At 42.0% G+C, this 19,853-nt stretch overlaps 1 protein-coding gene across 1 annotated transcript in view; it reads left to right on the forward strand.

Annotated features, from left to right (window-relative positions):
* LOC311130006 (kinesin-like protein KIF21A) overlaps window positions 1-19,853 on the forward strand; it is a 39,957-nt gene that overhangs the window by 13,031 nt on the left and 7,073 nt on the right. Inside the window, exons 7-29 of the mRNA XM_084162598.1 lie at window positions 1-190; window positions 334-397; window positions 531-734; window positions 1,438-1,482; window positions 1,976-2,036; window positions 2,139-2,256; window positions 2,772-2,960; window positions 3,088-3,117; window positions 3,440-3,639; window positions 3,797-3,904; window positions 4,012-4,080; window positions 4,232-4,380; window positions 7,202-7,346; window positions 14,255-14,449; window positions 14,583-14,684; window positions 14,880-15,045; window positions 16,141-16,204; window positions 16,566-16,617; window positions 16,828-17,033; window positions 17,340-17,555; window positions 17,668-17,700; window positions 18,309-18,445; window positions 18,689-18,863. Of these exons, the coding sequence (XP_084018724.1) occupies window positions 1-190; window positions 334-397; window positions 531-734; window positions 1,438-1,482; window positions 1,976-2,036; window positions 2,139-2,256; window positions 2,772-2,960; window positions 3,088-3,117; window positions 3,440-3,639; window positions 3,797-3,904; window positions 4,012-4,080; window positions 4,232-4,380; window positions 7,202-7,346; window positions 14,255-14,449; window positions 14,583-14,684; window positions 14,880-15,045; window positions 16,141-16,204; window positions 16,566-16,617; window positions 16,828-17,033; window positions 17,340-17,555; window positions 17,668-17,700; window positions 18,309-18,445; window positions 18,689-18,863 (2,918 nt within the window). The remainder of the gene's footprint in view (window positions 191-333; window positions 398-530; window positions 735-1,437; window positions 1,483-1,975; window positions 2,037-2,138; window positions 2,257-2,771; window positions 2,961-3,087; window positions 3,118-3,439; window positions 3,640-3,796; window positions 3,905-4,011; window positions 4,081-4,231; window positions 4,381-7,201; window positions 7,347-14,254; window positions 14,450-14,582; window positions 14,685-14,879; window positions 15,046-16,140; window positions 16,205-16,565; window positions 16,618-16,827; window positions 17,034-17,339; window positions 17,556-17,667; window positions 17,701-18,308; window positions 18,446-18,688; window positions 18,864-19,853) is intronic.

Here is a 19,853-nt window from a genome sequence, read left to right on the forward strand (position 1 = left end):
GGCAAGCGTATGGTGGGGGAGGACGGCATGGAGAGCATCAACGATATGGTCCATGAGAACAGCATGCTACAGACAGAGAACAGTAACCTGAGGATCAGGGTCAAGGCCATGCAGGAGACCATTGACACCCAGAGGGCCAGACTCACACAGTACCTCAGTGACCAGGCCAACCAGGTTCTGGCCAAAGTGGGTACGTAATGGGACAGGAATAATGGACCTTATTCACACTGCACCATGATGACTCAAAATCCAGGCTAGTGAGATAGGAAGTACTCCATTAAAGTCTATGGGGAAAAAGTGCTGAAAATGCCCTCATGTTCGATTATCTTTCAGGTGAGGGGAATGAGGAGATTGGAAATATGATCCAGAACTACATCAAAGAAATCGAGGAGCTCAGGTATGTGCATGACATGTCTCTTACATGTACAGGATGATGTGTCTGTAGAAAGGAAGGCAGGAGTATTGTGACCTTTGGTTTTGGTGTTTGGAGACCCACAACAGTATTCTGACCGTTGGTTTTGTGTCTGCAGAGCCAAGCTCCTGGAGAGTGAGGCAGTGAATGAGAACCTCCGTAAAAACCTGTCCCGTGCCAACACACGTTCCTCCCTGTACGGGGGTGGGGGCTCCTTCTCCCCAGCCCACCTCGCCCCCGAGAGAGAGGCTTCCGACATCATCGAGATAGCCAAGAAAGATCTGGAGAAACTCAAGAAGAAAGAGAGGAAGAAAAAGAAGAGGTAGGCGTTGTTTTGATATTGCACTCACGCCAGGTTTCTGTTTTGATGTACATTTCACATACATGCCATGAAACCGATTGCATTATGCTTGTTACAATTTGTAACTAAGTGTCTATGTCCAAACTTGAGGATGAAACTATACGAAGAAAACTAAGCAATGGGTAGACTTTGATGGTAGGCCTTGAGTCTGATAGTGATATGCTCGGTGGTGTCTAGAGATGGGGTGGGCGTGGTGGGGTGAGGGGGAGAGGTGGTACTGGGGGGGGGGATTACAGAGGGGTGTGGGGGGATTACAGAGGGGAATTGGTTTCCGTTGTTGTCCCAGGGTGTTTTGGGTAATTAGTTCTGGCACACAGCCTTTCCCCTTCAGCAGTTACCTGTTCCCTCTCTAATGTCTATCTAATACCCCATACACGATGATGGGTTTATATAACAAGCCCAGTCATGTTCAGATGTACCTGTACTGTACAACTGGTTTCTCTCTTTCTCTGTGGTTTAATACACATTTGATAAACATTTGATAAACAACATAACACATAAATGACTTCGTACACATCAACAAGCCAATAGAATAGTGCCAATTCCTATAAAGGTTAACCTGTTCTTCTTTGCTACACTCTTTTCTGCTCTCTGGTTCACTCCCTTCCCCTGCCAACCTTACTCCCTCCAACTGTCTCCCCCATTCTCCTCCCCCGCTCTGAAGACTGCAGCAGCTCAAGGAGAGTCACCATGAGGTTGAGCTTGCCAGGTTTGCTATGCCCCGCTCTCCCCCATCTCTCTAACCCCCTCTCCTCCCTCTCTCCCCCATTTCTCTAACTCCCCTTTCCCCACCTCTCTAACACAGCTTTTACACCTACAGGTAGTTGCCACACCTGGAGGAAAACCCATTTGTAATCTCTCACCCTTCTCCTTACCCCTCTCCCCCTTTCTGCATTGTTGAGACCCTTAAACTAAAAGGAATTCACTAAAACATTCAGCTTTTTTTTGCCATGATGCAACCACATATTGTCAATCAATCATTCACTAACGTCTACTTCAAGGATGATTCTAACATCCAAATGATTTGGATTCTGATTTAATCGTGATTCTAACCTTAAATGCATTTTTACAGTATGCAGAAAAATCAAGAATCAAGGTAGTGTGCTCATGTGCTGTATGGTATGGTAATGCTCCCTGATGTGGTTGGCCCGTCTTGCGTTTGCGGTCAATGGCTACCTAAACCTCTGGTTCTGTCCTCACAGTGTGGTCAAGGAGGAGGTACCAGACAATGAACAGGAACGAGGCAACGACGAGGCTGAGGGGGTACGTCTAAGAATGTCCTTAATTGGCATATTTATGTCAGTGTTTGTGTGTGCCGTGTGTATGTGTTCTTTGTACTCACATCGTGTAAATATGTGTGAGCAGGATGACCATGTCAGTGAGCATGAGGAAGGAGAGGAGCTGGAGGGAGAGGACGAGGAGTATGAGATGGAGGGAGAGGAGAGCTCGGACGAGTCAGACTCTGAAGAACTGGATGAGAAAGGTAAAACTCTCTCTCTCTCACACACACACACACACATCCAAAGGTGCTTTTACGCTGTCATAAAGAATGCCTTGCAACTTTGGTCCTGGAGGGCTGTGTGGAGTGTGTGCTGGGTTTTTTCCAACCCTGCTCTAACAACCCTTATTCATTCACCATGATTAGATTATTCTGTTATTTTAATAAAAGAATAGTGAATATGTCAATGTGTAACGTAGACGCAGGGAGTCAGGAAGCAGGTGCAGATGGTGAGTTTGATAATAACGAACATGGAGAGTTACAAAACAAGAAAAGCATCTGGACATGAAAACTGAACCACTACTGCCTGAAGAGTGATGCTAGGGAATTCTAGATTAATCAGGGTAGTGATGGACTCCAGGTGTGCCTCATGATGTGGCATAGGTGTGCGTATTGAGGGTTGCCAGGTGTGCGTAATGATGAGTTGCCAGGACCGGTGGTTTGTAGACCGGCGACGTCTCATATAGCTAGCTCTGTGTGTGTGTGTGTTCTCTGAACAGAGAACTTCCAGGCGGACCTGGCCAACATCACTTGTGAGATCGCCATCAAGCAGAAGCTGATAGACGAGCTGGAGAACAGCCAGCGCCGTCTGCACACGCTCAAACAGCAGTATGAACAGAAACTCATGATGCTGCAGGGCAAGATCAGAGACACACAGCTGGAGAGGGACAAGGTGCTGCACAACATGGGTACGTATACGAGAGAAAGAGACACGTACAGGATATGATGTCATGTACCATGGTCACAACATCGGTACAGTAGAGACGCACAGGAATATGGTGACGGATTAATGAAGGGTTTCATTTATTTGTTTAGGTGCTATGTGCTATGTCGGTAGATCTCAGAGTGAGTATATTATGGAGTTATATACCTAACTCTGTCTAACTAATCCTATCCACCACCAATGACATCATACCTGTACATAACAATTTAATGTATTTGGTGTATCTCTCTTTGTCATTATTTGTTATTTAACACACCATAAAGTACATGCGCTTGTGTAAATCACTTTGTGACTGTGACAACTGTTGCTTTAAAAAGGCTAACATTTGAATGACTGATTTGATTGATATTCTACTGTGCCTGTACTGAGCTGTGTCGGTTGAACTAAACTGTGTTGTATTGCTTCCACCGTGCCTCTGCTTAGCTGAGTTAGTTGTGTCTGCAGGCTCGGTGGAGACGTGTACGGAAGAGAAGGCTAAGAAGATTAAGTTAGAATACGAGAAGAAGCTGAGCTCTATGAACAAGGAGATGCAGAAGCTGCAGTCAGCCCAGAAGGAACACGCACGCCTTCTCAAGAACCAATCACAGTACGAGAAACAGCTCAGGAAACTCAACCAGGATGTAGCTGAGATGAAAAAAACAAAGGTAAAGAAAAAATTGTGAATGGAAGGATGGGTGGTTGGGTGGTAGGGTGGGTGGGTGGGTGGATGGGTGGGTCAGTGGGTGGGTGGGTGGTTGGATGGATATATTGACTGATTGATTGATTGATTGATTGACATGTAAGTGGTGGGTGTTGTGCTAGGTGGGTCTGATGCGTCAGATGAAGGAGGTGCAGGAGAAGAACAGAGCGTCAGAGTGCCGACGCAACAGAGAAATCGCTACTCTGAAGAAGGACCAGCGCAAACATGAGGTAACGTTACAGTCTGGAAATAATGTGTGTTGTGAAGTTGTGTGTTAGCCTGAGACAAAGTTCAATTCAATTGAATTCTATTGATATTATGTGCCTGTCACTTACAGCACCAACTGAGACAGCTGGAGGCTCAGAAGAGGCAGCAGGACCTGATACTACGCAGGAAGAATGAGGAGGTAAGATACACTGGGTCATGTTCAGTATGGCAAACTGTAGCAAAACAATGGAAAACAAAACATATTTGTCCTTTTTGGACACGTTCAGGTAGTATCTCTGTTTCAAAACATTTTCTCTACTGAACATGGCCCTGCTTTCCTCCTTCGCTAGGTGACAGCTCTGAGGAGACAGGTGAAGCCCACCTCAGGGAAGGTGAACAGAAAGGTGAGCCTACCGGAGCCCCTCCAGGACGCATCACACCGCGGCATCCCAGGCAGACCTCACTCTGCCGGTGCAGCAGCCCCCAATGGCACCCCAAGGTACTACCAGCAGGACTGATGGTGTGCGTGTGTGTGCTTGTGCGTGCGTTCGTTTGCCCGTGTGCATTGGCATGATGTGTTTGTTAACCAAATAGCTACCCGAACTATCTGCCTTGATCCTCTTTGCACTAACTCTTTTGACTCAACACATATGCTGCTGCTACTGTCACTTTACCCCTACTTATATGTACTGTACATATCTACCTCAATTACCTCACACATCGACTCTGTACTGGTACCCCGTGTACAGGGATGGGCTAAAATCACAAAATACAGATACAAAATACCTTAAAAATCAATGTATCAAAATAAACTACAACATACTTGTATTTTGTAATGTATTTAATAAAATACAAGTAGCCGGCCCGAACAGCAACAACATTCTCAGTAACGGTTACAAAAACGTTTTACTTGCTATGACTGTGATATGTTGTTGTTTATCTACCTTAGTTGAGCAAGTCACTCTGGATAAGCATGTCTGCTAATTGACCAAAATGTAAATGTATGTGTGAAAATGAACATACCAAATTTAACTGCAAAGTGTATTGTTTCAGGGCGGAGCTCATTAGAATAATACTCAGCATGCTTTGCAATTGTTAAATATACATAATTTAGCAGAATCTCTTATCCAGAGCAAGGGCACGTCGACAGACTTCTCTGGGATTTGAACGAACAATCAGTTGTTTACTGGCCCAACACACTTAACCGCTAGGCTACCTGCTGTTCATTTAGCAGATTATTTTATCACACCATAGTGCTATCAGACTTCTGATACCAATGCAGGGTGAAAGGGGGGCCACAAAATGTGAACCACTGTAAAACATTTAGAAAAGTATCTGGTATTTTGAAAATACAAATTACAGTATTTTGAAAATACAAAATACATTGGAGTGTAGTTCAGCCCAGTGTAATTAAAATGACAAAATACTCAAAGTAATTAAAATACGTATTTCAAATATATGTAACAGAAATACTACCCATCTCTGCCTGTGTATATAGCCAAGTTATCATAACTCATTGTGTATTTATTCCTTGTGTTATTATTTTTTCTATATTTTCTCTCTGCATTGTTGGGAGGGCCCCATACAGTTGAAGTGGGAAGTTTACATACACTTAGGTTGGAGTCATTAAAACTTGTTTTTCAACCACTCCACATATTTCTTGTTAACAAACTATAGTTTTGGCAAGTCGGTTAGGACACTTTACTCTACTTTGTGCATGATACAAGTAATTTTTCCAACAATTTTTTACAGACAGATTATTTCACTTATAATTCATTGTATCACAATTCCAGTAGGTCAGAAGTTTACATACACTAAGTTGACTGTGCCTTTAAATAGCTTGGAAAATTCCAGAAAATGATGTCATGGCTTTAGAAGCTTCTCATAGGCTAATTGACATCATTTGAGTCAATTGGAGGTGTACCTGTGGATGTATTTCAAGGCCTACCTTCAAACTCAGTGCCTCTTTGCTTGACATCATGGGAAAATCAGCCAAGACCTCAGAAAAATATTTGTAGACCTCCACAAGTCTTGTTCATCCTTGGGATGCTGCCACCCCCGGTGGAAGGAGGAGATGCGTTCTCAGGAAGGAGATGCGTTCTGTCTCCTAGAGATGAATGTACTTTGGTGCGAAAAGTGCAAATCAATCCCAGAACAACAGCAAAGGACCTTGTGAAGATGCTGGAGGAAACAGGTACAAAAGTATCTATATCCACAGTAAAACGAGTCCTATATCGACATAACCTGAAAGGCTGCTCAGCAAGGAAGAAGCCACTGCTCCAGAACCGCCATAAAAAAGCCAGACTACGGTTTGCAACTGCACATGGGGACAAAGATCGTACTTTTTGGAGAAATGTCCTCTGGTCTGATGAAACAAAAATAGAACTGATTGGCCATAATGACCATCGTTATGTTTGGAGGAAAAAGGGGGTTGCTTGCAAGCCGAAGAACACCATCCCAAACGTGAATCACGGGGGTGGCAGCATCATGCTGTGGGGGTGCTTTGCTGCAGGAGGAACTGGTGCACTTCACAAAATAGATGGCATCATGAGGAAGGAAAATTATGTGGATATATTGAAGCAACATCTCAAGACATCAGTCAGGAAGTTAAAGCTTGGTCGCAAATGGGTCTTCCAAATGGACAATGACCCCAAGCATACTTCCAAAGTTGTGGAAAAATGGCTTAAGGACAACAAAGTCAAGGTATTGGAGTGGCCATCACAAAGCCCTGACCTCAATCCTATAGAACATTTGTGGGCAGAACTGAAAAAGCGTGTGCGAGCAAGGAGGCCTACAAACCTGACTCAGTTACACCAGCTCTGTCAGGAGGAATGGGCCAAAATTCACCCAACTTATTGTGGGAAGCTTGTGGAAGGCTACCCGAAACGTTTGACCCAAGTTTAACAATTTAAAGGCAATGCTACCAAATACTAATTGAGTGCATGTAAACTTCTTGCTACTATTATTCTGACATTTCACATTCTTAAAATAAAGTGGTGATCTTAACTGACCTAAGACAGGGAATTTTTACTAGGATTAAATGTCAGGAATTGTGAAAAACAGAGTTTAAATGTATTTGGCTAAGGTGTATGTAAACTTCCGACTTCAACTGTAAGTATTTCACTGTTAGTCTACACCTGTTGTTTACAAAGCATGGAACAAATACAATTTGATTCAATTTTTTTATTTGATTTGGGTAGAGGAAAGGACTCCTACTCTAGCTAAAACAGAACAACAATAAGTCCCTCACCTATGCTTTGTTTTTCAGTAATATATTGGTCCGTACTGTACACTGATCTCTGTTGAATTCCACTTATCAGGAAGTACCCGGTGAGGATGGGGAGTGTCTACACCACCAGGAACTCTCGGGCTAAATGGCAGTCTCTGGAGAGACGCATCACTGACATCATCATGCAGAGGCTGACCATCTCGAACATGGAGGCTGATATGAACCGCCTCCTCAAGGTAAAATAGACCCACTGTAGTTTTACTGTATTACTACCAAGTCTACTGTATTCCTATCAGACTGAGGCCAACGTAGTTCTCTGTCTGTGGAAAAAGGCAAAAACCGACAGGGGAGTATAAAGAGACTTATCATTGTTGCCGTTTTGGCTACACTCTTAGAATTAAGGGTGACTCAAGGAACCCTGGAGTTCCTCAATGAACCATTGCAATAAATGGGTTCATATTTGCACCATTGGTTAGTTGAGGGGTTCTTGAAGGAACCTTTAATGTTTCAATTTAGCAAAGGTTCCTGGGGGAACCTTTTTGTCGGCACGTGCAGAGCACTTTGAATTTATTTTGCCATTGGATTTGTGGTGCTGCCAGACTCAGAAGAAGATGAAAATGTTGTTTTCGCCGATGGCTTAATGGGATAGCTAGCAACTTCTAAACAATTACCCATTCCTATACGAGTACTATTTTAATACCAATGTAATGTATGACTGTAGCTACTGTTTTAATTCCAAAAAGTTTATTGTGATGGTAATGACGTTTGTTTATGATGATAATTATTAGGTGTAGGCTTAGGTTGCTAGCTAGCTACAGTATCTTCAACCTAACCAACATTCTTAAAAATGCTTGGTTGTTTGGATGACCTAACTGCTGGGTTGCAGGCATTGGGTCACTAAGTTGGGTTGTTTTCTTTAAAAAGGGCCAGGTTGTATATGGATGGTGTTGAATGAAGCTGAAGGATGGGACTAATAACAACTAACAACAACTAATAACAGCAAGATAACTAATGTAGGGCATGCTGTGTCCATAATAAGTATATAGGTTATAGGTTGAGAGCTTTTGTGAAGGAGCACAGTTGGAGAGATATGGCATGTAGAAGCCAACCGGATGGACATCATGAAAATGATCGGAGAGGTTGAGGGTAGCGGATGTTCAGGAGTAAAAACAAGCAAAATATAATTATTGTAAAATTGACTGTATCCATAAAATGTATATAGTATGTATAAGCTGGAAGTAGAGGCCTAAGCGTTGTTGTTCATTCCCCCCCCCCCCCCCCGACATTTTTCCTATTTTGTTGCCTTACAACCTGGAATTAAAATTGATTTTGGGGGGGTTTGTATCATTTCATTTAGACAAGATGCCTACCACTTTGAAGATGCAAAATATATTTTTGGGTGAAACAAACAAGAAATAAGACAAAAAAACTGAACTTGAGCGTGCATAACTATTCACCCCCCCAAAGTCAATACTTTGTAGAGCCACCTTTTGCAGCAATTACAGCTGCAAGTCTCTTGGGGTATGTCTCTATATGCTTGGCACATCTAGCCACTGGGATTTTTGCCCATTCTTCAAGACAAAACTGCTCCAGCTCCTTCAAGTTGGATGGGTTCTGCTGGTGTACATTCTCAATTGGATTGAGATCTGGGCTTTGACTAGGCCATTCCAAGACATTTAAATGTTTCCCCTTAAACCACTCGAGTGTTGCTTTAGCAGTATGCTTAGGGTCATTGTCCTGCTGGAAGGTGAACCTCCGTCCCAGCCTCAAATCTCTGGAAGGCGCAAGAATTTCCCTGTATTTATCGCCATCCATCATTCCTTCAATTCTGACCAAATTCCCAGTCCCTGCCGATGAAAAACATCCCCACAGCATGATGCTGCCACCACCATGCTTCCCTGTGGGGATGGTGTTCTCGGGGTGATGAGAGGTGTTGGGTTTGCGCCAGACAAAAAGCTTAATTTTAGTCTCATCTGACCAGAGTACCTTCTTCCATATGTTTGGGGAGTCTCCCACATTCCTTTTGGCGAACACCAAACGTGTTTGCTTACTTTTTTCTGGCCACTCTTCCGTAAAGCCCAGCTCTGTGGAGTGTAAGGCTTAAAGTGGTCCTATGGACAGATACTCCAATCTCCGCTGTGGAGCTTTGCAGCTCCTTTAGGGTTATCTTTGGTCTCTTTGTTGCCTCTCTGATTAATGCCCTCCTTGCCTGGTCCGTAAGTGTTGGTGGGCGGCCCTCTCTTGGCAGGTTTGTTGTGGTGCCATATTCTTTAAATTTTTTAATAATGGATTTAATGGTGCTCCGTGGGATGTTCAAAGTTTCTGATATTTTTTTATAACCCAACCCTGATCTGTACTTCTCCACAACTTTGTCCCTGACCTGTTTGAAGAGCTCCTTGGTCTTGATGGTGCAGGTTGCTTGGTGGTGCCCCTTGCTTAGTGGTGTTGCAGACTCTGGCGCCTTTCAGAACAGGTGTATATATACTGAGATCACTTAGATTGCACACAGGTGGACTTTATTTAACTAATTATGTGACTTCTGAAGGTAATTGATTGCACCAGATCTTATTTAGGGGCTTCATAGCAAACGGGGTGAATACATATTCCCTTACTAACTTTAGGCGTCAGTTGTCAGAGCAGCTTACTGATCACTGCACCTGTACACAGCCCATCTGTAATTAGCCCATCCAACTACCTCATCCCCATATTGTTATTTATTTTGCTAATTTGCACCCCAGTATCTCTATTTGCACATCATCTTTTGCACATCTATCATTCCGGTGTTAATACGAAATTGTAAATATTTTGCACTATGGCCTATTTATTGCCTTACCTCCATAATTTACTACATTCGCACACACTGTATATATATTTTCTGTTGTATTTTTGACTTTATGTTTTGTTTACCCCATATGTAACTGTGTTGTTGTTTTTATCGCACTGCTTTGCTTTATCTTGGCCAGGTCGCAGTTGTAAATGAGAACTTGTTCTCAACTGGCTTACCTGGTTAAATAAAGGTGAAATAAATAAAATAAAAAACATATGCACGCATCACTTTTCCGTTAATTATTTTTTTGAATTCTTTGAAACAAGTTATTTTTTTCATTTCACTTCACCAATTTGGACTATTTTGTGTATGTCCATTTAAATTACAGGTTGTAATGCAACAAAATAGGAAAAACGGCAAGGGGGATGAAAACTTTTGCAAGGCACTGTATATGTGTTTATATGTATGTATTTATGTATGTATGTATGTATGTATGTGTATATATATATTTTTTTTTTATATATATATATATATACAGTGAGGGAAAAAAGTATTTGATCCCCTGCTGATTTTCCACATTTGCCCACTGACAAATACATGATCAGTCTATAATTTTAATGGTAGGTTTATTTGAACAGTGAGAGACAGAATAACAACAAAGAAATCCAGAAAAACGCATGTGAAAAATGTTATAAATTGATTTGCATTTTAATGAGGGAAATAAGTAGTTGACCCCTCTGCAAAACATGACTTAGTACTTGGTGGCAAAACCCTTGTTGGCAATCACAGAGGTCAGACGTTTCTTGTAGTTGGCCACCAGGTTTGCACACATCTCAGAAGGGATTTTGTCCCACTCCTCTTTGCAGATCTTCTCCAAGTCATTAAGGTTTTGAGGCTGACGTTTGGCAACTCGAACCTTCAGCTCCCTCCACAGATTTTCTATGGGATTAAGGTCTGGAGACTGGCTAGGCCTCTCCAGGACCTTAATGTGCTTCTTCTTGAGCCACTCCTTTGTTGCCTTGGCTGTGTGTTTTGGGCCAGCCCCCACCCCCCCCCCCCCCCCCCCCCCAAAAAAAAAATGGTTGGGTTGTTGATGCTGGGTTATTAAGAAATGACCCAGCGGGTCAGATGAGAAGACTGCGGGGCGTGGCTGAGGGGTGGTGCTTTCGGATAGTTATATTTGGCCACCCGTGGAAAGAAACGTCATTCCCGTTAATCTTTTCTGTTGTATTGTCATCACACTTTAAGATTGAACACTGATAATTTTGTAGCCTCAATGAGGCTTACAGACGTGTATGAGTTCCTCAAGAGCCTTTAGACGTGTTGGTTGTGTGGTTGACGTGTACGCAACTATGTGGCAAAACAGACAGGGTTGGCTTAGATTGTTGACAACATGTAAACTATATTTTGTCTCCAATGTTTATTGAAAACATAAATACATTTGCACAATTAGCACTTGTTGTCTCTCAAATACATAGTTACAGTTGTTGGTTAGCTAGCTAGGGAATTTTAGTCATATTAGCATAGACATGACATTAGTCAAAACACCTCAAAACAAGACATGGCATCAAGAACAAGATAAAACTAGCTGAAACGAGCCACCTACGATTTCCCACATGGCAGCTTCTTGTCATTGTTGCTGGCTATCTTGCCATCCAACACACCACCTTCTGCCCCATTGAAGCGCGCGCATAGTTTTCGTGACGTTGTAGCCCGTCTATATGCAAATCCCATTGTTGGAATAGTTACTACTTTATTACTATATAAAGAGGTCATTGCATTCAAAGTATTAACACCCCTTTACTTTTTCCACATTTTTTAAATGGATTACATTGAGATTTTGTATCACTGATCTATACGCAATACCCCATAATGTCAAAGTGGAATTATGTTTTTAGAAATGTTTACAAATTCATTAAAAATGAAAAGCTGAAATGTCTTTGAGTCAATAAGTATTCAACCCTTTTGTTATGGCAAGCCTAAATAAGTAAATATTTGCTTAACAAGTCAAATAATTGTGTTTAACATGATTTTTAAATGACTACCCCATCTCTGTACCCCACACATACAATTATCTGTAAGGTCCCTCAGTCGAGCAGTGAATTTCAAACACAGACTCAACCACAAAGACCAGGGAGGTTTTCCAATACCTCACAAAGAAGGGCACCTATTGGTAGATGGATAAAAATAGAAAAAGCAGACACTGAATATCCCTTTGAGCATGGTGAAGTTATTGATTACACTTTGGATGGTGTATCAATACACCCAGTCACTACAAAGATACAGGCGCCCTTCCTAACTCAGTTGCCGGAGAGGAGGGAAACTCCTTGGGGATTTCACCATGAGGCCAATAGTGATTTTAAAACAGTTACAGAGTTTAAAGGCTTTGAGCGGCGATAACTTAGGATGGATCAACAACATTGTAGTTACTCCACAATACTAACATAAATGACAGAGTGAAAAGAAGGAAGCCTGTACAGAATAAAAGTATTCCAAAACATGCATCCTGTTTGCAAAAAGGCACTAAAGTAACACTGCAAAAAATGTGGCAAAGAAATTAACTTTTTGTCCTGAATACAAAGTGTTATGTTTGGGACAAAACCAACAAAGCACATTACTGAGTACTACTTTTCATATTTTCAAGCATGGTGGTGGCTGCATCATGTTATGGGTATGCTTGTCATCGGCAAGGACTAGGGAGTTTTTTTTAATAAAAGAAATTGACTAGATCTAAGCACAGGCAAAATCTTAGCGGAACAGTTGGTTCAGTCTGCTTTCCAACAGACACTGGGAGACAAATTCACCTTTTAGCAGGACAATTACCTAAAAAGGCCAAATATACACTGGAGTTGCTTACCAAAACGACATAGAATGTTCCTGAGTGGCCTAGTTACAGTTTTGACTTGAATCAGCTTGTAAATCTATGGCAAGACTTGAAAATGACTGTCTAACAATGATCAACAACCAACTTAACAGAGCTTGAATATTTATTTTTGAATAATAGGCAAATATTGTACAATCCAGGTGTGCAAAGGTTTTAGAGACTTACCCAGAAAGAATCACAGATGTAATTGCTGCCGAAAGTGATTCTAATATGTATTGACTCAGGGGGTTGAATACTTATCTAATGAAGATACACTGTATATTAGTGTCTTATTTTCCATGAAGTAAAAAAAAAAAAAGACTTGTTCTTCCACTTTTAGTATTTTGTCTAGATCGCTGACAAAAAAAGGACAATTAAATCAATTTGAATCCCACTTCGTAACATAACAAAATGTGAAAAAAGTAAAGGCGTGTGAATACTTTCTGAAGGCACTGTAATCAGCAATGTTAATATTATATTCAGAGGGATCGCTCCAGATCCAAGGCGAAATTCGACGTTTGTGCAGGTCCCCAGGACGTCAGGAGACAGCATCAAAAGTAGCCCCCAGAAAAAAAACGGGGGAAAAAAGCACTGGGATTGAACACGCGGTCTACGGAGCCAGAGGCTTAGACTACTCCGCCATCTGTCTACAACGATTTAGCAAGTCCAGTCGGAATTAATGCCTAAAGTTTTAACCCTATCCCAAACTTTAATCCTTAACTTAACCAGTCGGAATTAATGGCTAAACTTAACCCTAGAGTTGTTTCTGTTTTAACCCTATCCCAAACTTTAATCCTTAACTTAACCCAGTCGGGGGTTAATGCCTAAACTTAACCCTAGAGTTGTTTATATGTGCCTTAATTTACCACGTTTGTCACAGAACATCAGGAGATGAAGTTAGTTTACTCATCAAAAATAGACGTTGGTCAAAGGACATCGGTACATGAAGTCAGACTGTGATATCTTGTTGTTATATTAGAATATGTAATATGCATAAACATTCAAGGAACATTTAACTTTGTAGTGTACAAACTTTATATGATGAACAGGAATTACATTTACTCTTACAGGTGACCAAAAATAAATATCTGAAAGCCACTCCTCCAATAAGACACTCCTCCAATAAGCCACATCTCCATCTTCTGATAGGCTGCTGCTGCTACACTATATTATTAAAAAGGTACAAAATTGAATCCATTCCATCACGAATAGGTTCCTGTTTGAACCTTTACACAGGCAGCCCAGTATCAGCGTACAAGCGTCAATCTGTAAAAAAATATGGATCGTGTCACAGGGGTTCCTCGAATAACCTTTTCAGAGGGGTTTCTCAAGGAACCTTTGTGACCTGGAAAGGTTCCCCCTGTGTGGCAATTTTTTGAACCCCAAAAGGTTCCTCCAGACTCCTTTACTTCTAAGATTGTATAGCAATAGCTAGAAAGGAACGCAATTCGGAAACACTTTTATTATAACAATTTTTTTCTCCCTCTCTCTCCCTCCCACCCTGCCTCTTACAGCAACGTGAGGTCCTGACCAAGCGAAGGGAGAAGGTGTCTCGTAAGAGGGAGAAGATCGCCACAGAGGGGACCGACACGGACCGAAGCATCCAGTCTTTGAACGAGGAGATGGATGCCCTGGCGGCCAACATCGACTACATCAATGACAACATCGCTGACTGTCAGGCTAACATCATGCAGATGGAGGAAGCTAAGGTTAGCTGACGCAAACAAACACATTTTCTTCAGGAAATTGACCCTTTCTAGTTATTAGAACAGGTGATGCCAGCACACACATTTTCTTCATAATTGTTATTATGACTGACTGTGTGATGTTGTTGTGATGCAGGAGGAGGGAGACACAGTGGACGTTACCGCGGTGATCAGCTCCTGTAACCTATCAGAAGCCCGCTTCCTGCTTGATCACTTCCTGCACATGGCCATCAACAAGGTAACCACAGTACACCTGTCCCTCTTGAGTTCTCTTTACCTTTTTTTAAACACTATGTTTATTTTAGAGTTAAACATACGTATCTGCTGTTCTGTGGGCTAAATATCACACCACTCTGTTGATGTCAGTGTGGGATTTATGTGTGTGTTTGTTATGTATGTAATGTATGAATTTACTGATATGTGCGTCTCCCAGGGTCTGCAGGCGGCCCAGAAGGAGTCCCAGGTGAAGGTGATGGAGGGCAGGTTGAAGCAGACAGAGATCAACAGTGCCACTCAGAACCAGCTGCTGTTCCACATGCTGAAGGAGAAGGCTGAACTCAACCCTGAGCTGGACGCTCTGCTGGGCAACACACTGCAAGGTATAGATGTCTCAGTGGTATAAACACGCTGCTTTTCAGTTCTTCATCTTTTGGTTACACTTTATTTTACAGTCCACTATTTTATCTGACATTCACAATGGTAATGATTGACCTAATAATAAAAAATGTAAGAAAACATATCTCCCATATTGTTTTTCTTTCGGATTCAGTAAAACATGTACCATTACGTATTCTCTTACTAAATAGCCTACCAGTAAAATACCGACTGAAACAGGACTGTAAAATAAAGTGTCTCTATTCTTTTAACTTTTGTTTGACATTGATTTCTTTGTTTTGTTTTCCTGTTTGTTCACCCTGAATTCAAACAGAGATAGGTTACCTAGTGGTGGGTAAGTAACAGATACCAGACTGACTGGTCCCAGAGAGCATGGGTCTCCCCTAAAGCCCCTCCTCCCTCTAGAACTTCCCTTTAAGACTAACCTGAGAACATAACGTTGCCATGAGGTGCATGAGGTGGTGTGTTGTCCCCTGCCCCCTGACCCCGACTTCCATGTCTGACCCTCCCCGTCCTCTTTGTGGATGTCTAGCTTTCTGCTGTTCAGCAGACTCATTCAGGACGACCTGAATACTAAGAATTAGCACTAGCTTAAACCCTGACCCCCACGCAAACCTGAAGTTCAGGCCTTAACTAGAGTAATACTCCAACTCCAACCTTTACTAAGTTACCCTCCTTAAAATGGAAACGTCAGATGCATCATACTAATATATAGTATACTATACTATTGACCTTCTGACCTTGTCTGACCCCTGATGGATTTAACCTGACCTCTGAACTTTGAACCCTGTACCTTAGAGCTCTTTTGAATTCAAACTATTGTTTTGCTGCTGCAGCATTTGTTTGAAAACACTGTATGCATTTGTTTTCTTTGTGAGATCCAGACTGTAAATTGACTTTGAAAATGGTCTACCTCTAACAGTTGAAGATAGTAAAGTAACACAAGTTTAGTGCTTGAAATGGGATATTTGAAAACATGCTGTGAAGCCATAACTACCCCATGTCAGACCATGCAGTAACTGAGGCATGTTGTGTATCTGAGGGCCCAGTGTAACAATGTGTATGGTTCTGTCCTCAAGCAGAGAATGGAGATGACAGCAGTAGTGATGAGTCCTCTACGCCCAGCCCAGCCACAGAGGGAAGGTAAATACCATTTGACTCAGACAAGACAATGAGGATATTGAATCTTAATGGTGAAACTGCCACATCCGTTTGCAATATTACAAAAACAAAGAAGTTACTGCAAACAACTAACACTGTTTTTTTCCCTTGGACATCATTGTATGTGCGATAGAACAGCAGAATATGTACTGCAATTTTTTTTTACCACGTTGGGCCGCGCTCCTCACCTCTAGTTTGTCAACTAAACAATAACAATAACAATGGCCGTCGGTCGGACAGTGGCACTGTTTCTACTACTGCGGATTCCATCTTTCAATTTCTGTTTATACTTTATTATTAGACTATGAGTAACATGTAAATTGCCCCTCTATCTTTGTTTCAGTTCATTGGCCTCTGACCTCCTGAAGCTGTGTGGAGAGGCCAAACCTAGGAAGGTACAGTCATCTACAGTACTTCACACGCAAAGCATTTTTCTAAACACCATTTTAATTACATTTTCATGAACTCTAAAGTTAAGAAGTTACTGATAAGCACTTTGAGATAAATGCTATTTGTAAAACACTCTTTATGAATGGATTATTATTATTGATTGATTGATTGATTGATTGATTGATTGATTGATTCGATCGATCCCACTACCACAGGCACGCAGAAGAACAACCACCCAGATGGAGCTGCTGTATGCTGGTAGTGGTGAATTTGACTCTCCTACGGGGGACTTCTCTGCCCCCCTGCTACCCCTGGCAGAGGCCCAGGAAGGGACAGGGGACATGGGGACAATAGCAGGACATTTCAGGGACGGGGAACTCACTGTGTCCCCCTCAGCACTGTCCATCAGGATTGCTGGACTGTAAGTGCTTATTTTGGTCAGATGTCTTTGTTTAGTTTGTAGAACTATAGTACAGGAAATACAGTGATATACTTGTGGAGTAAATCCTTACCTTCTGTATGTGCATTTGATGGGTCAGGCTTCACATCTTAACAGTGTTATTGTTGAAAAAACTAGTGCATCAGCATGAGAAGGATAGAATGTTTAACTTGACCCAGAATGCATTGTAACCTTCAGTGATGTATATGACTTCAGCTGATTATCCAGTGCATATCACTTCGACTGTTCATGTCACTCAGTTGGTCTGTCTGTCTCTATGTTGTGTAGTTCTGGAGCCTGGTCTTCTACGGGATCTGAGAGGAGATCACTGGAGCGCTCGCCTCTAACACGCAGGAGGATGCTAGAGAAGGGAGGACAACCCCCCTTAGACATCAAGGAACACACACCTATGAACCCCAAGGGTCACCCAGCAAGAGCGACAAAGTCACACATACCCACGCCCACAGCCACAGAGAAGACCAAAATCACAGACACCAAACCAACGTAAGAGCCATTGCATGAAGCCGTTAACACACCACTACACAATGTTTGCCACAAATGTCAAGTTCGTACGACGTCCCGATGGTCATAGTAGTACCTACTTCTTGTGTTTCAGGTTGGAAGAGTCGCTTATATATCAAGGACAAAGGTATGTAACACTACTGTATGTCTACCTACAGTATATATTATACTACTGTATACATCTAATGTCCAAACTTTTTCACTCGGGGGGGCCCCCCTTCCAGCATTGGGGAACATCCCGCAACCCCACCTGCGTGCGCGCACACGCCACAACTTCATGACACAAACTGTTCACACCCCTCTTGTTGGTGTAGAGAATTTTGCAAGTTTAAAGTTTATTTCCTGCAATTATACAGAATATGTTATGGGGTGCAATGAAGAATTTGCAGTTATAAAGCACATTTTCTTGCAATTCTACACATTTTGCCATGTCTAATGTGTATTCATGTGATATTTGAGTGACACATTTTTTTAAATGTTAAATATGTTAAATATAAAAATGTTAGCTGACATGGGCTGGTTGATTTGGACATTTCCAAAGTTATAAATAGCTCTCTAAGTTATGCAATGACTAACATGACAACAGGAACTGATGATGCACTACCCAAATGGACCTTGTGCATTCTACTATTACAACTTTCAAGAGTAAGCCCCGCCTGGCGACCCCTTGAGCCCCACAGTTTGGGAACCACTGTCTTAACAGACTTAACACATTGTCTTTTGTCCCTATTATAGAGGGGTGATCAACCCTGTGTCATCCCCTAAGAGCAGCCATGCTGCCAGACTACAGTGTATCTATGTGGCTGAGGGACACACCAAACCTGTCATGTGTGTCGACTGCACTGATGACCTGCTCTTCACTGGCTCTAAAGGTGCAGCTCTCTAGTTCTATAATGTTCGGAAACAAAATCAACCTTTGACCTCTAAACCATGACCCCTAGAAACTTCTCACACCTGAAAGGTTCAGATGAGTGTAAGTCATATTATTTGGTATTAGCTTCATCTAGCTTTCTGGTATGGTTGATGGTGTTTCTGCCATGTTGCACACTCATCGTAACCCCTAACCATTGACCTCTAACCCCTGTGTGTGTGTGTGTGTGTGTGTGTGTTGTCAGATCGTACGTGTAAGGTGTGGAACCTGGTGACTGGTCAGGAGATCATGTCTCTGGGAGATCATCCCAGCAGTGTGGTGTCTGTTAGATACTGTTCCAGCCTGGTCTTCACTGTCTCCACCGCTTACATCAAGGTCTGGGACATCCGAGACTCCGCCAAGTGCATACGCACACTCACGTGAGTAAATATATATATATATAAAGGGGGACGCTTGCAAGCCGAAGAACACCATCCCAACCGTAAAGCATGGATGTGGCAGCATCATGCTGTGGGGGTGCTTTACTGCAGGAGGGACTGGTGCACTTCACAAAATAGATGGCATCATGAGGAAGGAAAATGATGTGGATATATTGAAGCAACATATCAAGACATCAGTCAGGATGTTAAAGCTTGGTCGCAAATGGGTCTTCCAAATGGACAATGACCCCAAGCATACTTCCAAAGTTGTGGCAAATGGCTTAAGGACAACAAAGTCAAGGTATTGGAGTGGCCATCACAAAGCCCTGACCTCAATCCTATAGAACATTTGTGGGCAGAACTGAAAAAGCGTGTGCGAGCAAGGAGGCCTACAAACCTGACTCAGTTACACCAGCTCTGTCAGGAGGAATGGGCCAAAGTTCACCCAACTTATTGTGGGAAGCTTGTGGAAGGCTACCCGAAACGTTTGACCCAAGTTTAACAATTTAAAGGCAATGCTACCAAATACTAATTGAGTGTATATAAACTTCTGACCCACTGGGAATGTGATGAAATAAATCAAAGCTGAAATAAATAATTATCTCTACTATTATTCTGACATTTCACATTCTTAAAATAAAGTGGTGATCCTAACTGACCTAAAACAGGGAATTTTTACTAGGATTAAATGTCAGGAATTGTGAAAAACTGAGTTTAAATTTATTTGGCTAAGGTGTATGTAAACCTCCGACTTCAACTGTATATATATATACAGTGGGGAGAACAAGTATTTGATACACTGCCGATTTTGCAGGTTTTCCTACTTACAAAGCATGTAGGTCTGTAATTTTTATCATAGGTACACTTCAACTGTGAGAGACGGAATCTAAAACAAAAATCCAGAAAATCACATTGTATGATTTTTAAGTAATTAATTTGCATTCAATTGCATGACCTAAGTATTTGATACATCAGAAAAGCAAAACTTAA

The sequence above is a fragment of the Coregonus lavaretus genome (assembly GCF_964263955.1).
Source record: "Coregonus lavaretus genome assembly, chromosome: 5".
In the NCBI taxonomy this organism is placed as follows: domain Eukaryota; kingdom Metazoa; phylum Chordata; class Actinopteri; order Salmoniformes; family Salmonidae; genus Coregonus; species Coregonus lavaretus.